This window comes from Pecten maximus, chromosome 10 (genome assembly GCF_902652985.1).
Source record: "Pecten maximus chromosome 10, xPecMax1.1, whole genome shotgun sequence".
Classification (NCBI taxonomy): Eukaryota; Metazoa; Mollusca; class Bivalvia; order Pectinida; family Pectinidae; genus Pecten; species Pecten maximus.
The window spans coordinates 39,356,112-39,384,058 of NC_047024.1; the positions used below are offsets into that span (position 1 = coordinate 39,356,112).

At 36.3% G+C, this 27,947-nt stretch overlaps 1 protein-coding gene across 1 annotated transcript; it reads right to left on the reverse strand.

Moving 5' to 3' along the window:
* Positions 1–4,110: 4,110 nt before the first annotated feature.
* On the reverse strand, positions 4,111–26,696 carry LOC117335444 (formin-binding protein 4-like). Its single transcript, XM_033895446.1, is given in 19 exon segments — positions 4,111–5,309; positions 5,652–5,839; positions 6,112–6,731; positions 7,798–7,837; positions 8,747–9,125; positions 17,257–17,390; positions 17,818–17,922; positions 19,400–19,842; positions 20,206–20,296; positions 20,298–20,402; positions 20,985–21,095; positions 21,414–21,804; positions 22,287–22,485; positions 23,004–23,340; positions 23,729–23,823; positions 24,054–24,116; positions 24,379–24,426; positions 25,000–25,068; positions 26,564–26,696. Coding segments are annotated over 17 exon segments (3,393 nt in total). The 5' UTR covers positions 25,067–25,068; positions 26,564–26,696; the 3' UTR covers positions 4,111–5,309; positions 5,652–5,674.
* Between the last annotated feature and the right edge of the window lie 1,251 nt (positions 26,697–27,947).

Consider the following 27,947-nt stretch of genomic DNA (forward strand, 5'->3'; position numbering starts at 1 on the left):
ATGTTTCACACCAGATTTGGTAGTAATCCACATTCGTCTTAAGGAGGAGTAGCGTTTTGAAAGTAAAAGTCTGACGGAGCACGATGACTAGTCATCCTGACCTTTTGGGTCCGATGACCTGAAAATGATGGCTTCCCCTTGTGTGTGTGAGCTGTATGTGCATTGTGTAAATGTTTGTGTTTGCCTCCTTGATAGTAGAAAACTGATGCAGACCACATAGTGCTACCCCACTGAAGCAGTTCGAAACCTACGTGGGGCAGTTGCCAGGTACTGATCGTAGGCTGGTGGTTTTTCTCCGGGTACTCCGGCTTTCCTCCACATCCAAACCTGGCATGTCCTTAAATTACCCTGGCTGTTAATAGGACGTTAAACAAAATAAACCAAACTTAACCAAACCACTGAAGCATACTGTCGAGGACATCCCACCCAGTCATATTATACTTACAATGGGCAAACCAGTCATCACAATCACAAGAATGCTGAAGGATACGCAGGGATAGTAAGAACCATTTTTAAAGACTTTATTATGTCTCAGCAAGGGGACAGAACCCCAAATCCTTCTTCACAATGGCGAACACTCTACTAATGTCGAAAGGGAGGCAGTAACCAGGAAGACACAAGGGAAAAGAAAGTAGAATAGACAAAAGAGAATAAATATGATCCCAAAATTGGTCGCCACTAACAAATAATGCCACGGAAACAGCAGGAACAATTCTTACACCCTGTCTACTAGACAAGGACACAAAGTCTTGGTAAGTGATAAAATAAGTAAGATATGGCAATCTCAGTCATGTCATAAAAATGAAATATTGACATTAAAATTTTGCTCAAACATGAAGAACATCGCCCCAAAACAGATTTTCACACCACATATTTAGCAGTACCAGTTTTCGTTTGAGCTGTTGGACCAGAGTAGTTCATAAGTGAGCACTAAATATGGGAAACAAATTTAATATTTTAATATTCAAGGAGCAATGTTGATCCCTATTTTCATGTAGTGAAATATCTTATATAAAACAATAGATATCTTATACATGTATACTATATCTTATGAAACATAGAGACATATAACCCTGTAACCTTGAAAGTAGGTCAAGGTACCAGGAACTCATTTGAACATACCCGGTAGCCTTTTATCTCACCTTGCTACTTGCCCCATATCATGACCATGGGCCTTTTTTTTTTTTTTATAGAAAAGATTTCAACACATTCAACCAAAGTGACCTTGAAAGTAGGTCAAAGTTAGTCATTTGAACATACCCCTGGTACTAACCCTTCTTCCCAGCATGCTACTGGACCTAATGTCATGACTTTCTTTCTTGAGAAGTTGTTGAAACGGAAAAGCTGTTGATGGCAGGATGGATGATGAATGCTGCACCACATTAGCTCACCTCAGCTAAACATATTGCAGCAAAATACTTGCAAAATGAAAGAAACATAACTTGACCTCTGTGACCTTTACCTTTGACATGATCAGATCTGTAACCATTTGCTGCTTCCCGTTTGATTCTGATGAATACTGCTCAATAGTTTCACCACTTAGATCTTAATTCTATATTTAGCAATTGTTATGCTCCCAAAGCGGTTAATTTTCTGAAATATATACTCTTTCATGAAATTTTGGTTAATGCTTATGCAAATTTTTATCATAATGTGACATAAAATTAGGTTTGCCAAAGAAAAATGTGCAATTGTTCAAATACAGACATAACAAAGTTGCTTAAAACACGCCTTAATACAACCAGTACAAGAGAGGCAGATACAATTTTTAATGAATCCACATTCCTCAGAATTTCTACTCTCGTTAATTGATCTGTATTGAATCAAAGTCTGATGTGATAGTCTTACAACACATGAACTTGAATTGTTGAATTGATTTTTATTGGTAGTATAATCATTTAACACTGATGAAGGCCATTATGCCCATACCACTACTAACTAGATCTCCAGTCCCTGTATAGTAACTGTCACACTCAGTAGACCGGTACCACTAACTACATCTCCAGTCACTGTATACCAACTGTCACACTCAGTAGACCGGTACCACTAACTACATCTCCAGTCACTGTATAGTAACTGTCACACTCAGTAGACCGGTACCACTAACTAGATCTCCAGTCACTGTATACCAACTGTCACACTCAGTAGACCGGTACCACTAACTACATCTCCAGTCACTGTATAGTTACTGTCACACTCAGTAGACCGGTACCACTAACTAGATCTCCAGTCACTGTATACCAACTGTCACACTCAGTAGACCGGTACCACTAACTACATCTCCAGTCACTGTATAGTAACTGTCACACTCAGTAGACCGGTACCACTAACTAGATCTTCAGTCACTGTATACCAACTGTCACACTCAGTAGACCGGTACCACTAACTAGATCTCCAGTCACTGTATAGTAACTGTCACACTCAGTAGACCGGTACCACTAACTAGATCTTCAGTCACTGTATACCAACTGTCACACTCAGTAGACCGGTACCACTAACTAGATCTCCAGTCACTGTATACCAACTGTCACACTCAGTAGACCGGTACCACTAACTAGATCTCCAGTCACTGTATAGTAACTGTCACACTCAGTAGACCGGTACCACTAACTAGATCTCCAGTCACTGTATAGTAACTGTCACACTCAGTAGACCGGTACCACTAACTAGATATCTAGTCACTGTATAGTAACTGTCACACTCAGTAGACCGGTACCACTAACTAGATCTCCAGTCACTGTATAGTAACTGTCACACTCAGTAGACTGGTACCACTAACTAGATCTCCAGTCACTGTATACCAACTGTCACACTCAGTAGACCGGTACCACTAACTAGATCTCCAGTCACTGTATAGTAACTGTCACACTCAGTAGACCGGTACCACTAACTAGATCTACAGTCACTGTATACCAACTGTCACACTCAGTGGACCGGTACCACTAACTAGATCTCCAGTCACTGTATAGTAACTGTCACACTCAGTAGACCGGTACCACTAACTAGATCTCCAGTCACTGTATAGTAACTGTCACACTCAGTAGACCGGTACCACTAACTAGATCTACAGTCACTGTATAGTAACTGTCACACTCAGTAGACCGGTACCACTAACTAGATCTCCAGTCACTGTATAGTAACTGTCACACTCAGTAGAACGGTACCACTAACTAGATCTCCAGTCACTGTATAGTAACTGTCACACTCAGTAGACCGGTACCACTAACTAGATCTCCAGTCACTGTATAGTAACTGTCACTCTCAGTAGACCTGGTACCACTAACTAGATCTCCAGTCACTGTATAGTAACTGTCACACTCAGTAGACCGGTACCACTAACTAGATCTCCAGTCACTACATAGTAACTGTCACACTCAGTAGACCGGTACCACTAACTAGATCTCCAGTCACTGTATAGTAACTGTCACTCTCAGTAGACTGGTACCACTAACTAGATCTCCAGTCACTGTATAGTAACTGTCACACTCAGTAGACCGGTACCACTAACTAGATCTCCAGTCTCTGTATAGTAACTGTCACTCTCAGTAGACTGGTACCACTAACTAGATCTCCAGTCACTGTATAGTAACTGTCACACTCAGTAGACTGGTACCACTAACTAGATCTCCAGTCACTGTATACCAACTGTCACACTCAGTAGACCGTACCACTAACTAGATCTCCAGTCTCTGTATAGTAACTGTCACTCTCAGTAGACTGGTACCACTAACTAGATCTCCAGTCACTGTATAGTAACTGTCACACTCAGTAGACCGGAACCACTAACTAGATCTCCAGTCACTGTATAGTAACTGTCACACTCAGTAGACCGGTACCACTAACTAGATCTCCAGTCACTGTATAGTAACTGTCACACTCAGTAGACCGGTACCACTAACTAGATCTCCAGTCGCTGTATAGTAACTGTCACACTCAGTAGACCGTACCACTAACTAGATCTCCAGTCTCTGTATAGTAACTGTCACACTCAGTAGACCGTACCACTAACTAGATCTCCAGTCATATGATCACTGTATAGTAACTGTCACACTCAGTAGACCGGTACCACTAACTAGATCTCCAGTATACCAAAAACTCATTCAACAATAGTTGTAAAACCTCCATTTTACATTAATCTGATTTTAATGTATTCTGGAAGTAACATCTTCCATCTATTAGCCTCTCTAACTGACATAAATAGATTCACATATAATCATTGTTTCTGTATTCCACTATATCATTCACATCTCAAGTTCATCTCATTACTATCTAGAAACATCCTTTATGACTGGCGATATAACTTGACCTCTATAAAATAATGGCATATCACTAAATAATTCTAAATGATCAAGTGACATTAAATTAATCTTTCAAACAAAACTATTAAGGTGTAAGTTAGCATATACATTGTACCCTGATCAGGTGGACTATATATACACCACCTTGATACCAATCTGATCCTCACAATAAAATTACAATGTACAGTGTTATACATAAAACTGTATATACACATCATGTATTTTATCATTTGTTTTAGAGACTAATACTTAAAATGCATGCCATAATTATGACCAATACTCTCCTTGTTCCTTAATCTCTCACAGTAAGTCTAGCTCATACACAGTAGGTGTATTTAATAATAACAATCACAACTCATAGCTGTATTCCATTTTTCAACCTGCGATATGATGATTCATTTTGAAATATAAGAAATTTCCAAATTGCACAAGAGTTTTTAAGCTCCTCAGAGACCACACACAAACATACATGAAGAAAGTGAGTATATATACTGTTAGTTAAAATCCTAATACAAACCTGTACAAGGAGCCCTGCATTACATAATTCATGCCAATCATTTTACACAAATTCACTTTTTATTGACCAGGTAAATTCTCTACCCGATGAAACAGTAGTTCAGTCTTCAAAATTTCAAACACATCAAATTTTACATGTATTCTTCTATGGTGACTGGCTTTAACAACGTTTACTCGCGACTGTTGAGTCTCCGGAGACAGATGGGATACATCAGTTACTCCGTGACTGTTGAGTCTCCGGAGACAGATGTGATACAGCAGTAAGTTCCTCAATCTTTGTGATATAGTGATAATAGCAGCACACTCAGATTTCACAGTCATGTCAATCAGGCATTGCAAAATCATTTGGAAAATAATAAGTTCATTTTAACAAATACCTTGCACTATAATTATGTAGTTGAAAGAAAATTTCACAAAATCTTTCATTTTCTGTCACGACTTCTGATTGTCTTTAGGTAGGAGACCACTACATTAGTCCACAAGCGTACACCATACCTAGAAGAAAATGAAACATCAATCATTAAAAAGAAAAATATTTATATGTACAAAGTTTTAAAATACACGAAGAAATGTATCTCATTTTTATTGACCATTATTTTCAGGTATTGAGACATGGCAGATCTGTATCCGGCCTTAATTACCTGGACAAAGATGGTAGGATTTCAACAAGCATTACAAAAATTGTCGTTAAACAGTGCTTTTATAAATTACATGTTGTGGTTCAACAGTGCTTATATCAAATACAAGCAACACACCTGGAGATAAGATAAACAGAGGCCACTTTAGTTATTCAAAAATTAATAGAAAAAACTTTTTAAAAGGAAATAATGAAATTACATTCATGTCTTAAGGGAGACAACTCAGCTGTACTCCTGTTTGAGTTCCTCTAGCTGCTGGCGTATGGCCATCTCTCGTTCCTCCCTGTTGCGTTCCTCTATTTCCACCTCTTTCTTCACCTTCTGCCACTTCAGGACCATTGATGACACATTCTTCTTCTTGAGTGTTAGACTTGTACTGCTCATGGTCTGGAGTAAAACAAAAACACATTGTTAGCTTTGTTCAACAACTGGTATCTTCAAACCTGGAAACTGTGCTAGCTGTGTTAATATCATTATCTCTCTTCACAACCAATATATTTAAGGGTACCAACTGAAGATAGACATGACTTAAAAACATTTGCATTAATTAACTGTATTGGCCTCACTGTTTACATGCGTATAGATCAGAATAAGACTAAAAAATCAGCTAAATTAAAAACTGGTAAGACCAGATTTTTTTTCAAGCTGATGTGTTGTACCTTATCTTTCTTCTTTTTCTTCTTCTCTTTGTCAGGAGGATAGGGAGAGGAGGGATGACCAGTTGGAAGAGTCTCCACTGACCCTTCCACAAAGTCCTGTGTACTGGAGGCTGCAGCAAATGATCCACTGCTATCTACCATGTCTCCCATAGATGCTGGGTAGTATCCATCTCCCATTCCCTGTGTTGGAGGAATCACAGCCTCCGAGGAGAAGATCTGAGGTCCTCTAGTTATAATGTTACTAGCTTGTTCCATGTTTGGAGCAAATATTTGTTCCCCTAGTCTGTTGGGCTGACTAAATGAAATAGCCCCATCCGATTGAGGACTGTAAGTCTGAACACTAGAGGGCAGTGCCTCATTACTGTCAACATCCATGTCACTGTCACCGTTCTGGACATCATGTCTGCCTCGGTCTGCCTCCCTCTCTTCCTCTTCGTCATCACTCAGACTTCCGTATCCTTGTCTTTGGTCATCCGGGGGAGGAGGTGGGGGTGGAGCGGTCAGTAACATCTCGAGGTCTGTGCCTGGTGGTGGAGGTTCCCCCCTGAAGATTCCCATTTCATTACCACTAAGGTAGTTTAAACTTCCTCCTCTCTGCTGAGAACCTTCCTCAATGAGAGCTGTAAGAAACAGTTACAGTTTAATACAGTATGTGATACAGATCAAAAACCACTTTCCTCTCTTAAAAGTGTTATCTTTAACTTTGACAGATGATCAACAAAATCTAATAAAGCATAGAACTTGACCGTGTGAATATGAAGTAATTCTGACCAGGGATTCATGAGATGTCTTGTACACATATTTTATATGGATGGATGAATGCAGCCATTTATTTTTCAAGCAGTCAACAGAATACAGTATACATCCATACCAAGGCGTAGGGCAGTTACCCCTATACCATGGTCTTATTCTATCATACAAAATTTGTAACACATTCTGCCTCATATATAGAGGTTACACAACGAGTGATTGTTGGATATGGAATTTATTTCACACGAGTAAGTTATTTTTTAAAAGTTACAAAAGACACAAGCTTTAGCGAGTGTCTTTTGAAACTTTAAAAAAATAACTTATGAGTGTGAAATAAATTCCATATCCGACAATTACGAATCGTGTGACCTGTTTCTACCACAATAATATCGGCTTGAATCAAAGGGAGATATGGCCAAGTCTAATTTCGCATGTGCAAATAAAGTGTACCGGTGACGTCCGGGACCCAGTGTGACGCCATTCGATTATTGATGACGTCAATAACAATTGCAGCTTGGGTCAAAGTTCGAATTCTTGACCAATCGAAAGACCGGAAGGTCATATACAACTGGTGGTATATAACAAAAATTTATCCAACAGTCGGCACATTTATACAATGGCTTGATAGTGGAATAACACAGCGTATTGTGGTAGAAACTTAAATATTCCACACACTGTTTCCCGTTCAATCTATATCTCTCTATATGGTACAATCACTCGCGAGTCAGATAGGTAAGACAATCACTCATTGTTTCCCGTTCAATCTATATCTCTCTATATGGTACAATCACTCGCGAGTCGGATAGGTAAGACAATCACTCATTGTTTCCCGTACAATCTATATCTCTCTATATGGTACAATCACTCTCGAGCCAGATAGGTAAGACAATCACTCATTGTCGGATACTTCTTTGTTGTAATGAATGTAAACCTTACCACTTTGGTTTTCCTGAAGAGTTTCTTTTGATCGTGTTGCCTGCAAGGAAACAAGAATTCAGTTGCTAAACGGTGAAAATAAATCAACTAAAATATAAGCACTGATGACTTGTTTGTTACCCATTATGATGAAATGTATTCTCCCTAGTTTGAAAGAGATCTGTCAAAAAATGTAGGAAATTGCCAAACAATCAAAAGTTTACACTGGATGGGAGGAAAACGCCATACCATAATACTTTCGTCAAATTTGACCAATATATACCCCGAGGTAAGTCTTTACCAGGGTAAGTAAAGGTGGCCAACACATACTATAACATCATAATAACGAATTGTTGATATTATGTCTTTGTAATGTTTCTGTGATGTCAGAATTGTTGTGAATGCAGTATCCTGTCTCAACTGTAGGATTTTTGGTGGACAAATTACCATGGGTACAAGTATATTTATTTCGACTGGAATTTTGTTAAGTGATGAGTATGTGAGAACAATAATCAAACATGGGTCCGTTCTGTGGACAGGGATATCTCATCCTGAGTGTAAGAGTTTGGTTGGTAAGTACAAGACAGAGATATCTAGTTTTACCAGTCCAAGATTCTCTTATCACATCTTATATATGGTTGAGACAAGCTACACATGCTCTTTGCATGTTCGTAACAATGACACCACAGCAAGAATACAATGATATCACATCGACAATTCATTCATGTTACATCAACATTATCTTGTATTAATGTTCCGTTAGATCAGATACATGGAAGAGTAAACAGGGTGAGAGAAAAAGAATCATGAGACGGAGATTTCATCCCTTTTGGTAAGATTCTTCAGCAACCAAACACATGGCAAACCTCTGTCTAAAGCGGGATAGGAAAAACACAACTGACACTCATATCTCTATTGAAATTCATTTTAAAAACAGTATGTCATAACCCTGATTGTCGTGTCACCGTACCTCTGTATGTCTCGAATGGCTGGTAGAAATGACAGCTGACTTTGATGAAACAGTGGTGTCAGCTAAAGCCCCAACCTCTGGCCTTGATCCTCCACTGACAACTGTCGTTGAGGTAACAAGGTCTATGTCCCTCATACTAGATGACAAACTGGTTGGCTCAGAAGAAGCAGATGTTACAGAATGGGACTCGGGTGACTGTGAAAGTTCCCCTTCAGGATGCCTGTCTGGGGGCTTGGGCACAAACTTGTCAGAGCTCTCCTTTTCTACAACGGCATTGTTGGTGTCATCGTTTTCCTCCTCATCCTCATCCTCATCATCTGGATAGTCCCATTGTGTGCGCTTGCTCTTCTTGCTCATGTAGAAGTATCGCCTGTAAGCTCTACACAGGAAAACACCCATGAGAGGAGAAAATAAAAGAGATGAGGTTTCTACTCATTATTATCATCTTCTGCTCTCCGCATATGGTTACCATCACCACACCTGTACAAATCTCAATTTATACTGTAACTTGATTGACCATCTCTCTTTGTCCACCAAATGGGTTATCTCCCTTGTATAATATAGGACCTCCCATAAGATAGAACTGTCCTGATGTGACAGAACAGTAGAAGTTTAGACAGCAACATCAAGAGGACTAAACTATTTTCGTTTTGCTTTTAAATTGATGAAAAAAATTATTAAAAGAAACATTTGTGTTGAACAGAAAAAAAAAAAAAAAATTTGAAACCTCAAAGACCACCACCTTTATTAAAATGGTTTTTACAACATTTACTAAGTATTCCCAAAAATGTTATCAAACAATGTCGTGATAAGGTGGTCTTTGATGAAGAACAGAACAGTAAGATCAGATATTGGAAAAACTAATGATGTAGTTATATCAAGAGATACAATTTGAAATAAAAACAAGTTTGATGAGCTGACAGAAAATGGAATAACACTAACGGGGTTCAGAAATGGAGTATATTTTATGTAACACCCAAGTCTACTAAGACAGTGGCCACATTTACCACTCCCTAATGTTCAGACATGTTCCCACCACATTACAGAATATTACAGTATAAATTGATAGGATTTCCTGACAGGGCTTGTAAAATGTGTCCACCATGCATCCTTTTATTATCTTTTATTATTTCAAGTTAAAACAAACAATAGTAAAAACAATGAAAATGAAAAATGAACTTAACAAAATGCTCGTTTCTTTTATGAACACTTATAAATAATTTATATAAAATAAAATAAAGACTCTACAGTATAGCTGGTACACTTCTGTTGATTGTTATACATGTGTGTATACCCAAACACTCACGACAGTGAAATCATGCAATTTCCTTAAGAAAAAATGTTATATCCAATTAAATGTCTATATAATGATAATAACCATCAGTTTTTGGTTATAAAAAAAAAAGAAGAAAACTTGATTTGCATTTTTCAGGAAAAATATCATTGCATTCATGGAGAGATTTTAAAGCACAGCACCAAAATTGGTAATTTAAAGCCTCAATTCCATCATCATCTTTTTCTTTCTCCATTTTTATACTCATCATATCCATAGACATTGACAATACATGGTACATTTCCGGCATGAATAATTAGTCACCAAAACAGTACAAACCGGCCAAGGTGTCCAATAGCTCACCTACTTCGTTTATAGTTACAATATCTGCTAGGCTATATAATACTTGTTATAAATAAATACCAGCTGAGAACATGAAGACAGTGGAAGTCCTTTATTTGTCCTCAAATCCTATGCTGGTCATTAGTTATCCCCCTTGACCTAAGTTGACCAATAGTTACCCCCTTGACTTAGCTGACCATTAGTTATCCCCCTTGACCCAAGTTGACCATTAATTATATGCCTTGACCTAAGTTAACCCATTTGTTATCCCCCTAAGATGACCAATAGTTATACCTCTTGATCTAAAATGACCATTAATTATTCCCCTTGACCTAAGCTGACCATGAGTTATCCCCCTTGATCTAAGATGACCATTATATATCCCCCTTGACTTAGTTGTTCAATAGTTATCCCCTTGACTTAGTTGTTCAATAGTTATCCCCTTAACTTAGTTGACCGTTAGTTCCCTTGACTTAGTTTACCATTAGTTATTACCCTTGACTTAGTTGACCATTAGTTACCCCTTGATATAAGGGGACCATAAGTTACCCCCCTTGATCTAAGGGGACCATTAGTCCCCCCCCCCCCCCCCCCTTGATCTAAGGGGACCATTAGTCCCCCCCTTGATCTAAGGGGACCATAAGTTACCCCCTTGATCTAAGGGGACCATTTGTTACCCCCCTTTACAATAAAAGATTAACTGCAATGAGTTTTCTTGGTTTCTTTATTACCTGTATCTTTAATTGTACTGAAGTAGTCTCTAAGAGATCTATTCCAATTCTTTTTATTGTAAACATGTGTATATCAATGCATATCTCTTTGGTTCAAGTATCTGATACACCAAAATGCAAGCTAGGGTCTTTTATCTCTACTGAAACAGGATTTTAAGGTTTAATAATGGCTAATAGTCAGAGACCGATACCAAAACTGTTTGTCAAGATGTCTTCCTTTGAGTGATGGAAACTTCCTCTTTTTCTAATCAATCCTCACAGAAATTGTTTTAATCAATTCTATTACTTGCATACAAAATTTGCAGAATTCCTTACAATAACCAAAACTTAAAAATCACTATAGCATGTACTACTGTAAGTTATAACCTTGAACCAATAAATCTTTACATTGTATATGCCTTAAAATTGTGTGTTGCAGTGTGATAATGCATCCATGACTTGAAGAAAGTTCAACTAATCATTTTTTATTTATTTATTGAAAGTCTTATAAAAGCTGTGATGTCTGTATACAACTATAACTTGAAGATTTACTTAGCAACAACTACCATATACTTTTTTGCAAAATGAGTACTTAGAAATGCAAGTAGTTTCTTACTTTTCAAAAATACCAATGGACATATTATTCTTTTTCATTTCCAAGTTTTAAAACAATGAAGTAATACTAATATTTGAGAGAATTTTGTTTTTGACTCTTAATTTTAAGTTGTATTGAAATTCAAAAATCAAATTGAACCAATTTTTTTTCATAAATGATTTTTCCATTGAGGTTCACAATATATCACACCTTTTTTTCATAAAGATTTTTCCATTCAGGTTCAAAATATATAACACAAAGACAAAAGTCAAGCACTTCACTTTTCGTTCTTTGATTTAAAACCATTTTGTAATACAGTGTAGTATCTGTTCTCATCAACTTGACTTAATGTAGCAGTTTAAATCACTAATTTCTGTCCTTTTAAACATTTAACCTTGTGATAGTAAAATGTGAGCAAAGCTCATAACACCTGTCACCTGCATAACATATTGGGTGACCACAATCCACTTTCAATAATATTTTATTAAGTAACCTTGACCTTGATTTTGATAACATCTCATTGTTTAATGTATGACAATGAATCATTATGTTTTACAAAAATCAATCAAGATAAAGGTAATAGGTATACTTCAATGACAAGAAGTGTGAAGGGGACAAAGCGATATTCTATTTTTAGTAAGTGACCTTGACATTTGACCAATAATTCCCATATTCAAACTACTGGTATTTCTTACTGTATTATGGGAAACGAACCAACACATATTGCACATATTGCAGTGTGTGTAAGGACAGGGAAATATACCCAAAAGAATATTTCCACCATTTAACATTATATCTGGAAGGATAAAAAAAAAAATCAAGCAATCTGGAAAATGCACACCAGACATTTAATCCAAGTTTTACTTTATAATACTTCATGGAAAGCTTTGCAAAACAAAAAAGGCAAAAATGGTCCAATTCAACTTTAACAAATATGATTTGCCTTCTTTCTACTTACATTGTACATTGTAGTTTCCAGTCTGTAATATATATCACATTTACCAATGACTTATAATGAAGTCTCTACAACCTGGAACTCTCTACAAACTGACGACATCTTATGGCCCTAGTGGTGTCAGAAAGAAATCCATCCTTGTTACAAAAAATAGTGGATTTTTTTTTTTTTTTTTTAATAAAGTCTGTTTGGAGCTTGAAAGCGACTGAAAGAACACCTATCTGTATTTTTGTTGATGACCGGAATCTTCTTTTCGTGAAAATGTAAAAAGTTGCAATCTTGAAAAATTCTTGGTAGCTTAAAAAGTTTTAGAGCAACTGAAGTACAAGTATTTAAGCTTCCTCTTAGGATCATGTCAGACCACACATCTTCTTTGGCTGGTCTTGGCAATACAATGGTTGGAGTCTTCGGGTAAAGTCTTTTCAACAGTAGTCCTAGCCTTCATTGGCTAGAATGATGGGAGCCCTCCAGTTTACAATCTAGATTGATTTTAGTTCTCGTCGGCTAAGATCAGTCAGAATCTTCCCTATCCAGTCATAGCACTACTCAGTGGTTTCTGTCCTTTCTAGCTAGTTGATACACAGGTCCTTTCCTGCCAGCCTCTACACCAGAATGTTTATACAGTGGTGCTTCCTGGCCTGTGGCTTGCAAACAATGGCAACTATGATCAGACATTTCAGTCTTTTTGCAACTCATGTTCCAAGTTCAGTTCTCAATAGGAAGCTGATCATTATGAATTTACCCACAGAGAATCCAAATGTCATTATCTTCAATGATTTATCTCCAGACACAAGGTTGTTAAGAAGAGACATATTTTCACAATTATGAAATAACATTTGCAGTGTCAACTGCAGTTCCAAAAGCAGTATCTGTCCAGTCTTCATACATGTTGTAAGACACAAGATATAGTAACATCACACTTCCCTGTCTCTCTAGTTCCTTTACATTTATATAACACTTTCCAAGTCTCTCCTGTTCTTTTACTGCTAATCATGTCTTCAAATAGCATCCAATGCAAATACCACACATTTTTCTTGCAAGGTTTCGAAACTCAACAGATATCTTCAACTCTGTTCTCTCCTCAGGTGCATACTTAGCCTGCTAATGATGCTGAGCTTTTTAACAGCAGATGAGAACAGGACTTCACAGACAGCCTTACTCTTTATGTGCAAGCTATTATCAAATGCCTCTTCTTTTACAATAGAACACATAGGAGCTGTCCAAATCGCCTGTTCTATGGACTATGACCTGTGAAACCCTTTAACATGTTATATACTACCTTACTAAAAGGCATCTTTTATATATACTGTAGTATTATCTTGTTTTCTAAAACTTGATCCTGGTTAAATAGTTTACATACTTACATTTTACACCAATGTCATTGTGATATTGTCATACTGAAATAAACAATATTGACTTGGCTTTTCCTTCGTAGTCATCGCTTGGATACAGAGCTTGTCAACAAAGCCATGCAATCTGACCAAGCTGTTTTAGAATTACAGTGAACAAAGAGACTTTTGATGAAACACTTTAATTTGTGTCTGATCCGAGTTCACTGCTCAGTACATGCAGTCTTTCTCAAAATTGCCAATATTTATCACTGAATCAAAATTGACCTTTGACCTTTCAACCTGCACTTTTAACTAATTCAAAATACTTAATTACGTATCAGCTGAATTTCTAGTCCTTCAGCGAAGCATAATGTAAAAATAACAAGTCTTTAACAATTCTTTGACCTATATATTAACATACTTCAGTAGATACAGCGACCTTTAACCTTTTGACCTTGTGAATGTGATTCTGTCTCATCTTCGCATTGGATATAGTAAGCAAGTGTATAAACAAAGGAACTCATTATGACCTATCAATAATATGTAAACCATGTACAGTTCAGTCCTAGTTCAATGGTAAAAGATAAGACAAAGAAGTGAGATAAATCAGATTTTATTCATTGTATTTCCTTCAATATCACAATGTTTTCACTGAAAAATAAAACTGATTATTAGCCCTGTAAAAAGAACAACATTTTAGCAAATTACAAACAATATACTTACAGTTTAGTACTTGGTTTCATTTCACTTCATTGAAGGACAGAGAAGAAGCAGAAAAGTTCAAAAACTTGAGAATCATAAAGTTCTGTGAACAGAACATTTTCATTGACAAAATCTCTTCAAAAGAAAAACTGTGTGTGCAGAAGAATAATTTAAAATCACAAAGTAAGAATTCCATGACAGGAACGTTTTCAGTTTTTTTTCAGAAAAATGTAAAAATCCACAAGACAAAATATTGCCACATTTTCTGATACTTTTTTCTGTTTCTTCATTTTAAGTTGTATCCAAGGGAAAGTGAGAAGGGGTGATAGAGGAAACAAAATTCAATGAGTTGGTAAAAAGGACAAAGGAAAGGACAGAAAGAACTGAACAGAAAGTACAAAATTGATAAGAAGATCACTGGATGTAGAAGACTAAATAACCGAACATTAATGTTCATTTAAAAACCAACCCATGCCAAAGTAAAATACATTCATGTATCTAAATACACAGAAGTACAAAAACATTAAAAGAATTTTCAAATCAATATGCAGCTTAAGAAAGTACACCTTAATGTTACATTAAATTTCATCAAGTGTCAAGAGGTCAGTCATTAAGATGACAGAAATGGGTGATTACTTTAACAAATAATCCCTGAAAGGCAATTTCCTTAAGAAAGCACAACTACATGATTGTCACGCTGATGTAGTCTACAAAGTTTCGGGTGGTCTTCAGGTTCTCGTCTTCTCGTTCACGCCCAATGCAGTGAGGGGCGGTCTTTAGATGGTTTATAAGTTCTCGTCTTCTCGTTCACGCCCAATGCAGTGAGGGGCAGTCTTCAGTTGGTTTACAGGTTCAACTTCTCATCTTTTCTTTTACGGCCAATGCAGTGAGGGCAGTCTTCAGTTGGTTTACAGGTTCAACTTCTCATCTTTTCTTTTACGGCCAATGCAGTGAGGGCAGTCTTCAGTTGGTTTACAGGTTCAACTTCTCATCTTTTCTTTTACGGCCAATGCAGTGAGGGCAGTCTTCAGTTGGTTTACAGGTTCAACTTCTCATCTTTTCTTTTATGGCCAATGCAGTAAGGGTCGGTGTTTATGTCCACCTCTGTTTAAGTGTACCAGTCTAGGGGTGTGACAGGACAGCTCCCTGGAACAGAAACTCTTAAGGTGGTCCTCTTCAGGTCCTCTTAACGAACAACGCTTTTGTTTTAAATAGGTCAACTGGAAGCTTAGACAGGGGATCTTAGGACAAATAAATTGATGACAGGCAGACAATGCCATACAATAAAATGTTTCTTAAAACTTTTATGGTATGTAAAAAAGGCTGGCTTGAAATGACAGAGAAAAGGATTTACACGATGCAGTGAAAAGAGGAATGGATTATACAGAAAAATATGATTTTTTCTGCAGTGTTTCATTACATCTTCAAGAAAGCTGGTTATATGAGGACAGATATATACAAAAATAGGTATAAGAAGTGCAAATTGAACTGAGAAATGATAAGGAGAGAGAAAACAATGAAGCGAAATGAATCCTTTCAGTTTGTTCCTATTGATAAACATTTATGTTGAAGCCAGTCACTTTTGTCAAGGAAAATATCAAAAATGACACAAGTTATTGTCAAATCTGGTTCTTTTTTAAGCGGAAAAGCATTTTATTAATTTAAACTGTATCTCTACAGACATAACTTCAGCTCTGTCCACGGTTGAGACTCAATTCATAGTTTTTTTTAAATTTTGAATTCCTTTACTTATTGTTTTATATCAACAATTTCTAGTTTCTCTTTCTCAATGGGTACAAAATAAAATCACAACATACCCACTTACTATTCACTACCAGGTATATTACATTTACAAAGAATTTAATGCAATGTTGAATTCTGATTTGGAATTATTGTGAAAACATTCAAGAAAGATGATCCATTTTAAAGTGTTTTTTTCTCAATGAATCTCAAATAGTGTGACTGACATCAACATAAAATATTCATATGTTATCCCCAACCAAAATCATCATTAACAGTTTCCCTTTTCCATCATAGATAACAAATGAAATATATAACCAGTTTTTACTCACCTTTTGTCCTTACAAAACAGTTTCAAGAATCAATTTCTTCTCTTTCTCCTCTTGGCTTAAGATGTTTTGTTGCCATGGAAACCATATCTGACAGTCAGATGATCAGTTGTCATGAAAACAAAGGTCTTGCACATTTCACAAAAGTCTTTGACCTTTGAACTGCAGCCAAGAACAGTTTTTACACTGTCTCCAGTGCTACCACAAAATGGCAGTGAGTCAATCTGTCCAAATGCTGACACAATGCATTCAAATATGGACCTGAAATAGGGTCTTTCTTATTTTAATTAATAAAATAAAACTTTTCATCTGAAATCTTATGTCATCCTCACTTCTTAGTGCATAAGAGTTCTATGATAACACAGAACAAGCAGGCAAGCTAAACTAAGTAAGGCTTTAATAAATTCTTATATTACACATGAATTTTCAACGATATAGTTTTAGAAGTTTGGTGTTGGGGGTGGGTAACAGGTCCATACTTGGTGGCACTAATGAGGATGTAGATGACAGTAGAGAAAACAAGATGGCCGTACCTGTCCCAGTGACACGTCCATCCAGGGGGTGCTGCACTCTGCTCATACTGCTGTAGTTGCCAGTTTGCCTCCTCAAGTTTGGCTACAAAGAATTCTGTGTTCAATCCACCAGCCTGCCAGTCTTGATGTCTTGTCTGAAAATATAAATATTTCGTTAACTCTTTTCGTTTCACTAATAATCATGGACTATCCCATGATGAACTGTGTTGAAATTATTATTCCCTTATTTCAGTTCGAACTTGCCCCAAAACCACGGTCTTTCTAACACTGACTACACCTGTATACTAAATGCTAGAATATCACCTCACCCCTGTGTTATTTTCTGGAAACATTCATTCTTAATAAAAGATAAGGGGAGGTAGGGTGGTAAATCAGTGTGGTGAGTACAAACCTCATTCATAAAATAATGATTTTAAAAGAAATTTTTAATTTCATTTCATTTGCTTTGTACTTGCTACACATGTACAATTACAATAACACTGCTAGTATGCTGGACAGTCTATATGTTACACCTGACTAGACAAGGTGTTGACCGACCTGATTCTGTATCTGTAGCCTTACCTCCAGCTCTATCAGAAGTATCTGTAGTTTGGAAAGGCCTTTCTTTGTCACTTCCAGAAACTCAAGTTTACTGAGAGCCAAATCTGCCAACTCTGATGCCTGCATCTGTACACGATAAAAACTTTCTTTTCACAAAGTTTGTAAGAAGAATTCTTAATTCTTAAATATATATTAATTGTATATTTCAATTTATTCATTTTGAATTATATGCATTTTATTTGACAAGAATCAACGATCATTATCATACAAGTTCTCTTCACACATTCTAAAACTCATGAGGATTGTGTTCATCTATTACATCTGCAAATGAGATAACTTATTGAGAATTTAGTCCTAGGAATTCAAAGATGCTCCAGCACCAACTGATTTTAACAACACGCTGTAGCATACCTGGGCTTTACTAATTATTTATCAAATGCTTGAAGGTGACAGAGTGTAGTCACCGAAACCCAACAAGATGCCCATAGGCCTTATCGGTCATCCGAGTTCTGATAGATATACGGCCAAGAATTACATGTAATTATGTGTATGTATACGATTTCATTGCTACCATGCTAGTCAATACATGATATTTATTATTGTAATTACCTGAGAATATTTTAAAGATCTTACTGATATAAAATTTGAGTTTTACCTTGATACTACTATATCATATGATCGACCTGGAGATTGGCTTGGTTCTGACTGCCTATAAGTTTGTAGTGTGACCAGTTTGACTTTAGAACTACAGTATCATATGATCGACCTTGAGATTTGCTTGTTTCTGACTGCCTATAAGTTTGTAGTGTGACCAGTTTGACTTTAGAACTACAGTATCATATGATCGACCTTGAGATTGGCTTCGTTCTGACTGCCTTTGTGGTATGACCAGTTTGACTTTAGAACTACAGTATCATATGATCGACCTTGAGATTTGCTTGTTTCTGACTGCCTATAGTTTGTAGTGTGACCAGTTTGACTTCAGAACTAGTATCATATGACCGACCTTGAGATTGGCTTGGTTCTGACTGCCTTTGTAGTGTGACCAGTTTGACTTCAGAACTACAGTATCATATGACCGACCTTGAGATTTACCTAACTGGACCCTCCTTTAGTCGATCTTCAGACTTAACCATAGACTAAAGTGTTGTAAACCTACCTTGAGATTAGCTAACTGGACCTCCTTTAGGCGATCTTCAGACTTAACCATAGACTTAAGTGTTGTAAACCTACCTTGAGATTAGCTAACTGGACCTCCTTTAGTCGATCTTCAGACTTAACCATAGACTAAAGTGTTGTAAACCTACCTTGAGATTAGCTAACTGGACCTCCTTTAGGCGATCTTCAGACTTAACCATAGACTAAAGTGTTGTAAACCTACCTTGAGATTAGCTAACTGGACCTCCTTTAGGCGATCTTCAGACTTAACCATAGACTTAAGTGTTGTAAACCTACCTTGAGATTAGCTAACTGGACCTCCTTTAGTCGATCTTCAGACTTAACCATAGACTAAAGTGTTGTAAACCTACCTTGAGATTAGCTAACTGGACCTCCTTTAGGCGATCTTAAGACTTAACCATAGACTAAAGTGTTGTAAACCTACCTTGAGATTAGCTAACTGGACCTCCTTTAGGCGATCTTCAGACTTAACCATAGCTTTCTCCAGGAACTTCTCTGTTTCTGGGGGAAGCTCCTCTACAACAGGCACTTTCTGTACACTTTCATCCTCTACATTCACAACTTCTTTTTCTTTTATTTCCTCTACAATTACTTCAACCTCTTTCTTCTCCTTCTTTTCTTCTTTTTTACTCTCTTTCTTCTCCTTCTTCCCATCTTTGTCTTTCTTTTTCTCATCACGGTCTCTATGCTTATCTTTCTTTTTCTCATCTTTGTCCTTATCCCTGTCTCTGTCTTTTCTTTTATCTCCCTTTTCATCTCGATCTCTCGAATGTCTGTCATCTTTTTTCTTTTTCTTGTCTTTTCTGTCTTCATGTTTCCTCTTAGAGTCTCTATCATGATCTCTCTCACTCGATGATCTATGTGATCCTGCATGCAGTAGTGATAATGTTAACATCATTTTAATTTTACATTTCAGAGAGCACAAAAAAAAGATAGTATTTCATTATGATATAATTAAAAAATTTACATTTCAGAGAGTACAATGAAACTGTAGTTTAAACATTATTTCATATATATGATATTTTGCATGGAGTACGGAAAAATGATACTATTTCATTATGATAATGTCGTACATTAAAAATTTTACATTAAGATATAAACTTTCACATACAACACAATCAAATGTAATAGTCTAAACAGTAGATAGTATAATAAAACATTAATTTTTATTATTAAGCTACAGCAAAAAATAATCAAGTGTTATCGATAAATAGACAATTAAATACACACCATGTTCATGGTCCCTCTTTCTGAAGTCAGAGCCCTTTGGTCTCTTGCTATCCCACACTGTCTGTGGGAGGTCGTCCTCACTTGGCCGTTTTCCTTGGTGGTCCAACACGCCGCTCAAGTTCTCGTGCCATCATCTCCTCAATGGCAGCTTTGCGTCTAGCAGCATTACGCGCCTCCATCTCTTGTCGTTTCTGGACCTGCATAGATTGGAGGAGCATGTGTTTGTAATGAATTATCTGATAGAAAAGATTTTAGTGTGGAAAACACTATAACCGTTGCCAGAGTGGCGGACTAAAACCTGCCACTTCCCAACCTACCCAGATTCCCCCTCCACTCAACACACTGTTGATTAAGGGACAAAATTAACCAGATTCTGTCTATACATAGGTAAAGGAGCATAATGTCACAAAAAAATAAGCAGATCAAAACAGTTAATACAGGTGCACAGCTTAAATGTTTGTATGCTGACACATAGTTCCATTTCGTTTATTTTGTTCAAAATCATATTATCAGCCAGGGTTATTTAGGGACATGCCAGGTTTTGAAGGTGGAGGGAAACTGGAGAACCCGGAGAAAAACCACCGGCCTACGATCAGTATCAGACAAATTTCATCCCTTCACCACTCCAAAATCAGAATTTACAGATGAAAGAGTGATGTTTAACCCCGACTAAATGATGACCCTTTGATGGTGTGATAGAAGGACAGCACCAATCTAGTAATAGTGAGATACTAGGAAGTCTTTCTACAGTAGTACATACTTTGTGGCGCACGACTTACCTGTTCCTTCATTTCCTCAACCAGGCTCCTTTGCTTCGGTCCTTTGATCTCCTTCTTTTTCTCTACGACACTAGCTTTGGGCTCCTCTTTAGGCGTCTTCTTGCTTTCGGGCTGATGCAGAAAACATCAAAACATTTGATATAATATTTATTGATAACAAACAAAATATTTGGCAATATTTTACATTAATAAACTTCTTTATTATTGTTTTGGATATTGTTCAAAAACTTTGGTACCTCCAAGCATTCAATTTCTCTATATATCTCCCTAGTAAAACAAAACCTCAAGACAATGAAGTTACCATGCTGATATCCCTACTTTGTATCTTTGTTGCACCTACAGGACATAATACGTGCAAATTATTCCCATTGCTTCATTTAGAAGATTTTTTTTTACCTAATGCAAATTTTAGTCAATCTTATGACTAACCTTTTTAGTTTCTTTATTGTCAAATGCCATGTCAAGGGCTGCATCAATATCGTCCAGATCCATGTCTACCTCGGCACTGTCAGAGTCCTCCTTGCTCTTTTTGGTTGGCTTTTTAGCATCATCACTATCATATGCACTACTACTACTCTCGTCATCACTATTGTCAAAGTAAGTAGCATCAACCAATGATGCTTTAGAGGACTTAGTGCTGTCTGGCTTGGGAGAATGCTGATGGTCTACATTTTTTAGAATACCACTACTTTTCTTCTGGTTCAGGAAACTAGAGGTTGATGATACACCAGAGTTATCACCCCCTTCCAGAGAGGAAACACTACCAGAGGGCAGCTCAGGACCAAACAGGCCAGTTTTTCCAGAATTCACACTGTCAGGACTGATATAAAACATCAATTATTGATTGTTCAATCAAAATACTGCCCAATAAACTTAAATACACACCCTACAATGTTTCAAAGAGATCAGCTCAAGAACAAAGTCAGAAAAGATACTTTTTCAAAATTTGTTGAATCAAAATTGGTCAGGAAAACTGCTTTTTCCCATATTTATATAGCATTATAACAAGTTCTGAAGAGTTTAGAATGGTCAAAACCGGAAAGGAAAGATTGCTAAGACAAAAGATTAAATTACTGTAAAACCCATCACGATTGCAACTCATTGTATTTAGATGTTATATTCATAAACAAAATAACATTGGTGTAAATTTACAAATTTGTTTAAACAAATGTCCTCTCCAACATAATAGACATATATGCATGTGGTGTAAGTATGGTGTATGAAATTATTAGGGATATATTACAATAGGGTTAAGTGGTTTACGAGGATTTCCTCCAGTAATTACACTATCAATTTACTCACTTGTCCTGTTTGGGCTTGGTTGGTTTGACCCGCCCTTCCTTGGTGAGTCGGTCAACTTTCTCCTCATACTCCTTGCGTAGTAACAGGTACTGGGTGAATTCAGCTGGGATCTCCCAGGTCACTTCGTTAGTGATTGTATTCCAGTAATAGAAACACTGGGTGTGTTCATCCAGCGTCTGCTGCCAGACTGACACAGGCTCTACGGAGGAAATGCCACATTTTTTTTCAAACAAAATCATTTCTTGAATTTTTTGCTTTCAATCAAAAACATATCCTAATTTTCTCTAATTTCTCAAAATACAAGTGGATAGAAACATTCTTTCTTTACTTTCTCAATTTAAAATCAATAGATTTTACTTTCTCAATTTAAAATCAATAGATTTATAGTTTTCTCCAATTTCTTAATTTTTAGTCAAACATAAAGTATTTTTCAATTCTGTTTCTGAAGTATCTAACTCTCAATTATTTAGTTTTGTATTGAAGGTGCTAATGTCTTGTATGTACATGTATGAGCATGTAATTATAAATGCATACCAAAAGAAATAGTTACAGTATTTGTAATACAATTATGTATTGAAGCATGTTATGTATTGTATGAATTGTCCTAACAGTTGAGAACACCATTGACATTGGGTAGTTTTATTTGGCTTAATCCCTTGGCTTATGTCTTTTGTACAATCTTTTTCACACCTAGTGCTAGTTTCCTTTTATAATTACCTTCTGGCCATTGTTCTTCCCTCGATTCCTTAGCAACTGCTTCAGTGTTTTCCTTCTGTGTCATAAACTCAGATGCCCCCTTAACAAACATACTCTTGTACTTGGACCTAGATTCCATATCTTTTGCTGCCTCTTCCTTTTTATTGAAAGACTTTGTGTGTGGATTCTCATTCCTGAAGTTCCGTATAGACGTCTCTTCCTGATCATTGCTGCACTGCTGCGGATTAGTATTCAGCTTAAAGCTTGGTGGAGGAATTTCTACTTTAAAGCTTGGGCGAGCCTCTTCTTCCTCCTCATCTTCCTCTTCATCATCTGGGACAGGCAAGGCATCAATTTCCTGAGGAAAAAAAACAGTTTAATGTTAAACACATCCATGATCGGCTTTACACTCTTCACTTTGTTAAACTTATTTTTGGTTCTAAAAATGATTACTTTGTCTAATTTCTTAATTTTCAGTTAACAGAAATAGTTTCCTTTAAATTCTCAGTTCAATTGAATTGACTAGAATGAATTTCATTTAATCATTAATGGATGGCTTTAACTCTTCCACATAATCACACCATGTGACACCTCCGGTCCTATCCATTATAACATTTGAAACAATCCTCACAAGTTTTTGATAGTCATTGATTTATTCCTCTGATTTAAGACTCTGTTTTTGTTTATGCTCCCTCTCATGGGTACATGGGTCTCTTTGGCCCATGCCTAAATAATTCTAGACTTACAGCCAAAAAGTCTGCCACTTTGTCATCAATGTCTGTTTTACCACCGTTGACCTGGCCTGGTGGTATGGAGGTCGCAATTCCATCCTTCCCAGGACCTAGAATGGTGTGTATTGATATCCAAAATACATTAAGAGTAAAGCATAATTGGTCAAGTGCATAATAAACTTAACGCTAAAAACATTAATATAAATTCATTGCAGGATTTGGATTACATAACTAGCCTTTTTTTTTAAAAAATGTCCACTGTGATATTGATGGATGTTATAATTAAGTATAACTTGATTTATTTTTTGGTATAGTGAGAGTCCACGGTGGCATTACTTACCTTCATCAAGCTCCTCATCAGTTACCTGTTCCTCATCATCATATCCGCCATCTACAAAAGCACCTAAAGAAAAAAAATTATAGTTGTTAATTTCCAAATTTTAGTGTTTATCAACAAAGAAAGAAGACAAAGGACAAGAAAAGTAAAATAACAAGATTATTCTGCTACTATTTTATCATTGAAACACTTGGTAAAGCTTGTTAAAGAATAAAAGAATTTGTTGGTATTTCTACTGAAAGGTCACTTGTGTATGGATTTATTGTTGAATGAAATATGGTAATCTTAGAATATCACAACTAGCAGATTTTACACATAAAACTGTTACCTCTTGAATCATCATCTTCTTCATTTTGTCGTCCATAGCCATAGCGTGCTGTGAAGACAGTTAAATGTGTTAATTTAAAATAAATATGTTGAAGTTGTTTAATGTTAAGAAATTAATAACAAGTGCTAATTGTAATGTGGACCATCACAGATGTGCCCCAAACACCCCCAGTCATACTATTGTGCTCGGTATCCCTCATAACCTATCTATACCAATTTTCACTTTAATTTGACAATTTCTTAATTTCGACCAACGGCCTTAAAGGCCTCCATTTCGTTACCGTGGCAACAAAACTTTCCGAAAATGTGACCACATTATTCAGCATCCCTAAAAACCCCTATGTACCAATTTTTACAGCTATTGGAGAAAATCCGACAGAAATCACCTCTGGTGGCCATCTTTGATTTCTGATTGCCAAAAAAAAAAAAAATATGCGTGCACCCCCTGACCCTAATTAGTGTGTCTGTGAAGTTTCATGAAGATCCTCACAGCAGTAGTTTCTTACAAAAAAAATGTCCGGACATCAATTAGAATTTTACATTTATAAAATTGATCAGTATATGCATATTGATTATATATATAAGCTAGCATAGTGAAATCAGTCCTGTAGACAATATCTACCTAGAAAACTGTCCTTGTTGTCACCCAGTTGTAGTACTGTCCTCCTCTTCCCTCTCTGTTTTCCCATACCTGGAATAGTTAATACATGTACTTACATGTAATTAATAAATTCAATGTCAAAGCAACAGTGATCAGAAAGCCAATATTTTAATCTTAATTAACAAAAACATCTTATCATTATTTTGATATTACTGAGGCCATTATGGGGTAAACTAAAATGACCATGTGATATAGAAGGAATGTTACATGCATCAAATATGAAATTACTCAGAATCACCAGTAGGACAGTGTTAAATACAGCTGTGAGGGGAATATAATACACACAGAATATAACACAGCTATGGGACCAAACAAGCGATTTTGGGTAAATAAACATTCCATTATCCATTTATGTATAAGGTAGTTGTTCTGTCATGCCAAATCTATTTTGTCTACACCAAAATCTTAGCAACATCAAACAGTTGGAGAATTTCATGTTTTCATATACTGTAGAGCAAGGGTACGTAATTTCGCACACCTGACAATTTTTTTAGTTAATCCTCAAAGTGGTTGAGGACTGTGTTTTGTTTATATGGTGAATAATGTCAGACTTTCATGGAACTTTTGCTATTTCAAATATATCTTTTCTGATTAAGTTTGTTCTGAAAACAAAGTCTGACTGATACGATTCTCTTCCGATAAATATATATACAGGAAAATTAATTATTTTATCTAAAATAATCCTAGTTAAGGAAAATATCCTTTGATCAGATGTGCCAAGTATAACTGCAAAATTAAAGAAGTTAGACAGGTGGGAGAAATTACGTTCCCGATCAATTCAAATCCAGAAATAAACACAAGTTAATGTCAATTCCCATGCACAGTGATATGCGTACGTAGTAATATAACAGGTTATACAATTGTATGTTATGAAGAATTTGTACATCTAACAATGCGAGATATTCTTTCTCAATCTGAAATTTCGAAATGCATTGAAAAAAACACCGAAAATGTAAGAAATTACGTACCCCACTAGTACTCTACCCTATGTTTACACATTCGGACTATGTCACGATCTGTCAGAAACTCTGGCTAAGCAAAGCATTGATGTTTGGTCACAAATTTAAAAGAGTTTTCTTGCAATATCAGCATACTGTAACTATTATTAAATGAATTACAGCTCTGTAAATCATATTGTGCTCGTTGGTTTTAAGAAGCGCCTATACATATTTGGTCATATAATGTGCGAATCTCATGGCCATGTTTAATTTTCCAGACGCACGCCAGCACCGCTGTGGTGTTCCAAGTGTGTACGTATATATACCCATATTGAAAAGCCTGGGCAAGCAATATGCTATAATATTTTTTTTTATAGTGAACAAAACTATAACCCGAGACCCCGTATACAGCTAATGGTCGAAAATAGTCAATACAACAGCTTCGCCGTGGTGTTATAGGGGCCTATAACAATATAGACACGATCTCGGTTATCGATCAGCCATGCAGACAGACCATGTTACTGATGTTAGGTCTTATTTCATTACAACCGTCACGTTGTCCTGATGTATGTAAAAATCATACTAACTTTTTATAATCTATATACTGTTTTGAAGCAGTGATTTCCATCCAAGTTCTCACATTTTCGCCGTATTAGTTCGTGTAAAATGTCAAAGCGAACTCCACCTGACCCATTTCTCTTCGAGACTGACCGAATTTTCCTAATGTAACCGATGCTGTGATTGGTCGGAAATAAATTACAGATTGTACTCAGTCTGTTCATCGACTAAACGAACCATTTTATAAATTTCGTCAAGTGCACGATGTTAATATTAGAATACAGTCATATTTGACTTCGATCTGTGTCTTATTCAATCTTTGTTCTCTTTCGGAATAGAAAGGAAAGAAATCACAAAATAGATAAATAAGATAGCTACAGTATATCCGCACCGCAAAAAATATATATGTATTAAAATAAAATAATATTATGATAAATGGTCAACTTTATTTTATCCATTAACTCAGAAATTAGTTCCTAATTGCTATATTTAATTGATACCACTTAAACTATAAGATGATATCAATAATTCAATTTGTTATAGGCCTAGTGATAACACCAGAGACATATACATATATAGATCTATATGTCTCTGATAACACCAACTCATTATAGGGATATCACCTATTCAGTTTCAGAAGACGCTTACACTGCCGGACAATCTTGCCATAGTTTCAATGGTCTCCCTGCAAATCGCTTTATTCATTTTGAATTAGAATTACGATTTGACTTTTATGTGCTTATATTTTCTATTTTCTATTTTGTTATGAAATGAACAGGCGATCGGAGTGAATGTGACATTATCACAATGAATAGGTGACATCACCACGATGAATAGGAAACATCGCCACAATGAATATGTGATATCACCACGATGAATAGATGACCTCACCACGATACATAGGTGATATCACCACGATGAATAGGCGATTAAAATGAATAAATGACATCACCCTGGTGAATAGGTGATCATAATGAACAGGTGACATCATCACGAAGAAACTAGGGATCAAAATGAACACGATGAATAGATGACATCATCACGATGTATAGGTGACATCACCAAAATGAATGGCGAACATCACCAAAATGAATAGGCGATATCACCACGATGAATAGATGACATTATCACGATGAACAGGTGACATCACCACGATGAATAGGCAATCAAAATGAATAGGTGACATTATCACGATGAATAGATGACATCATCACGATGTATAGGTGACATTATCACGATGAGTAGGTGATCCAAAGGAATTGGTGGTAACACCATATAAACACTACAATGAATTGGTGTGACACTTTTATAAAGTAATATCACTAATAATGAAATGGTAATTTCTCAATCATCAGATGAATTAGTCATTTCACGAACTCATTATCATGACACGTTTAACAATTAATGAATTTA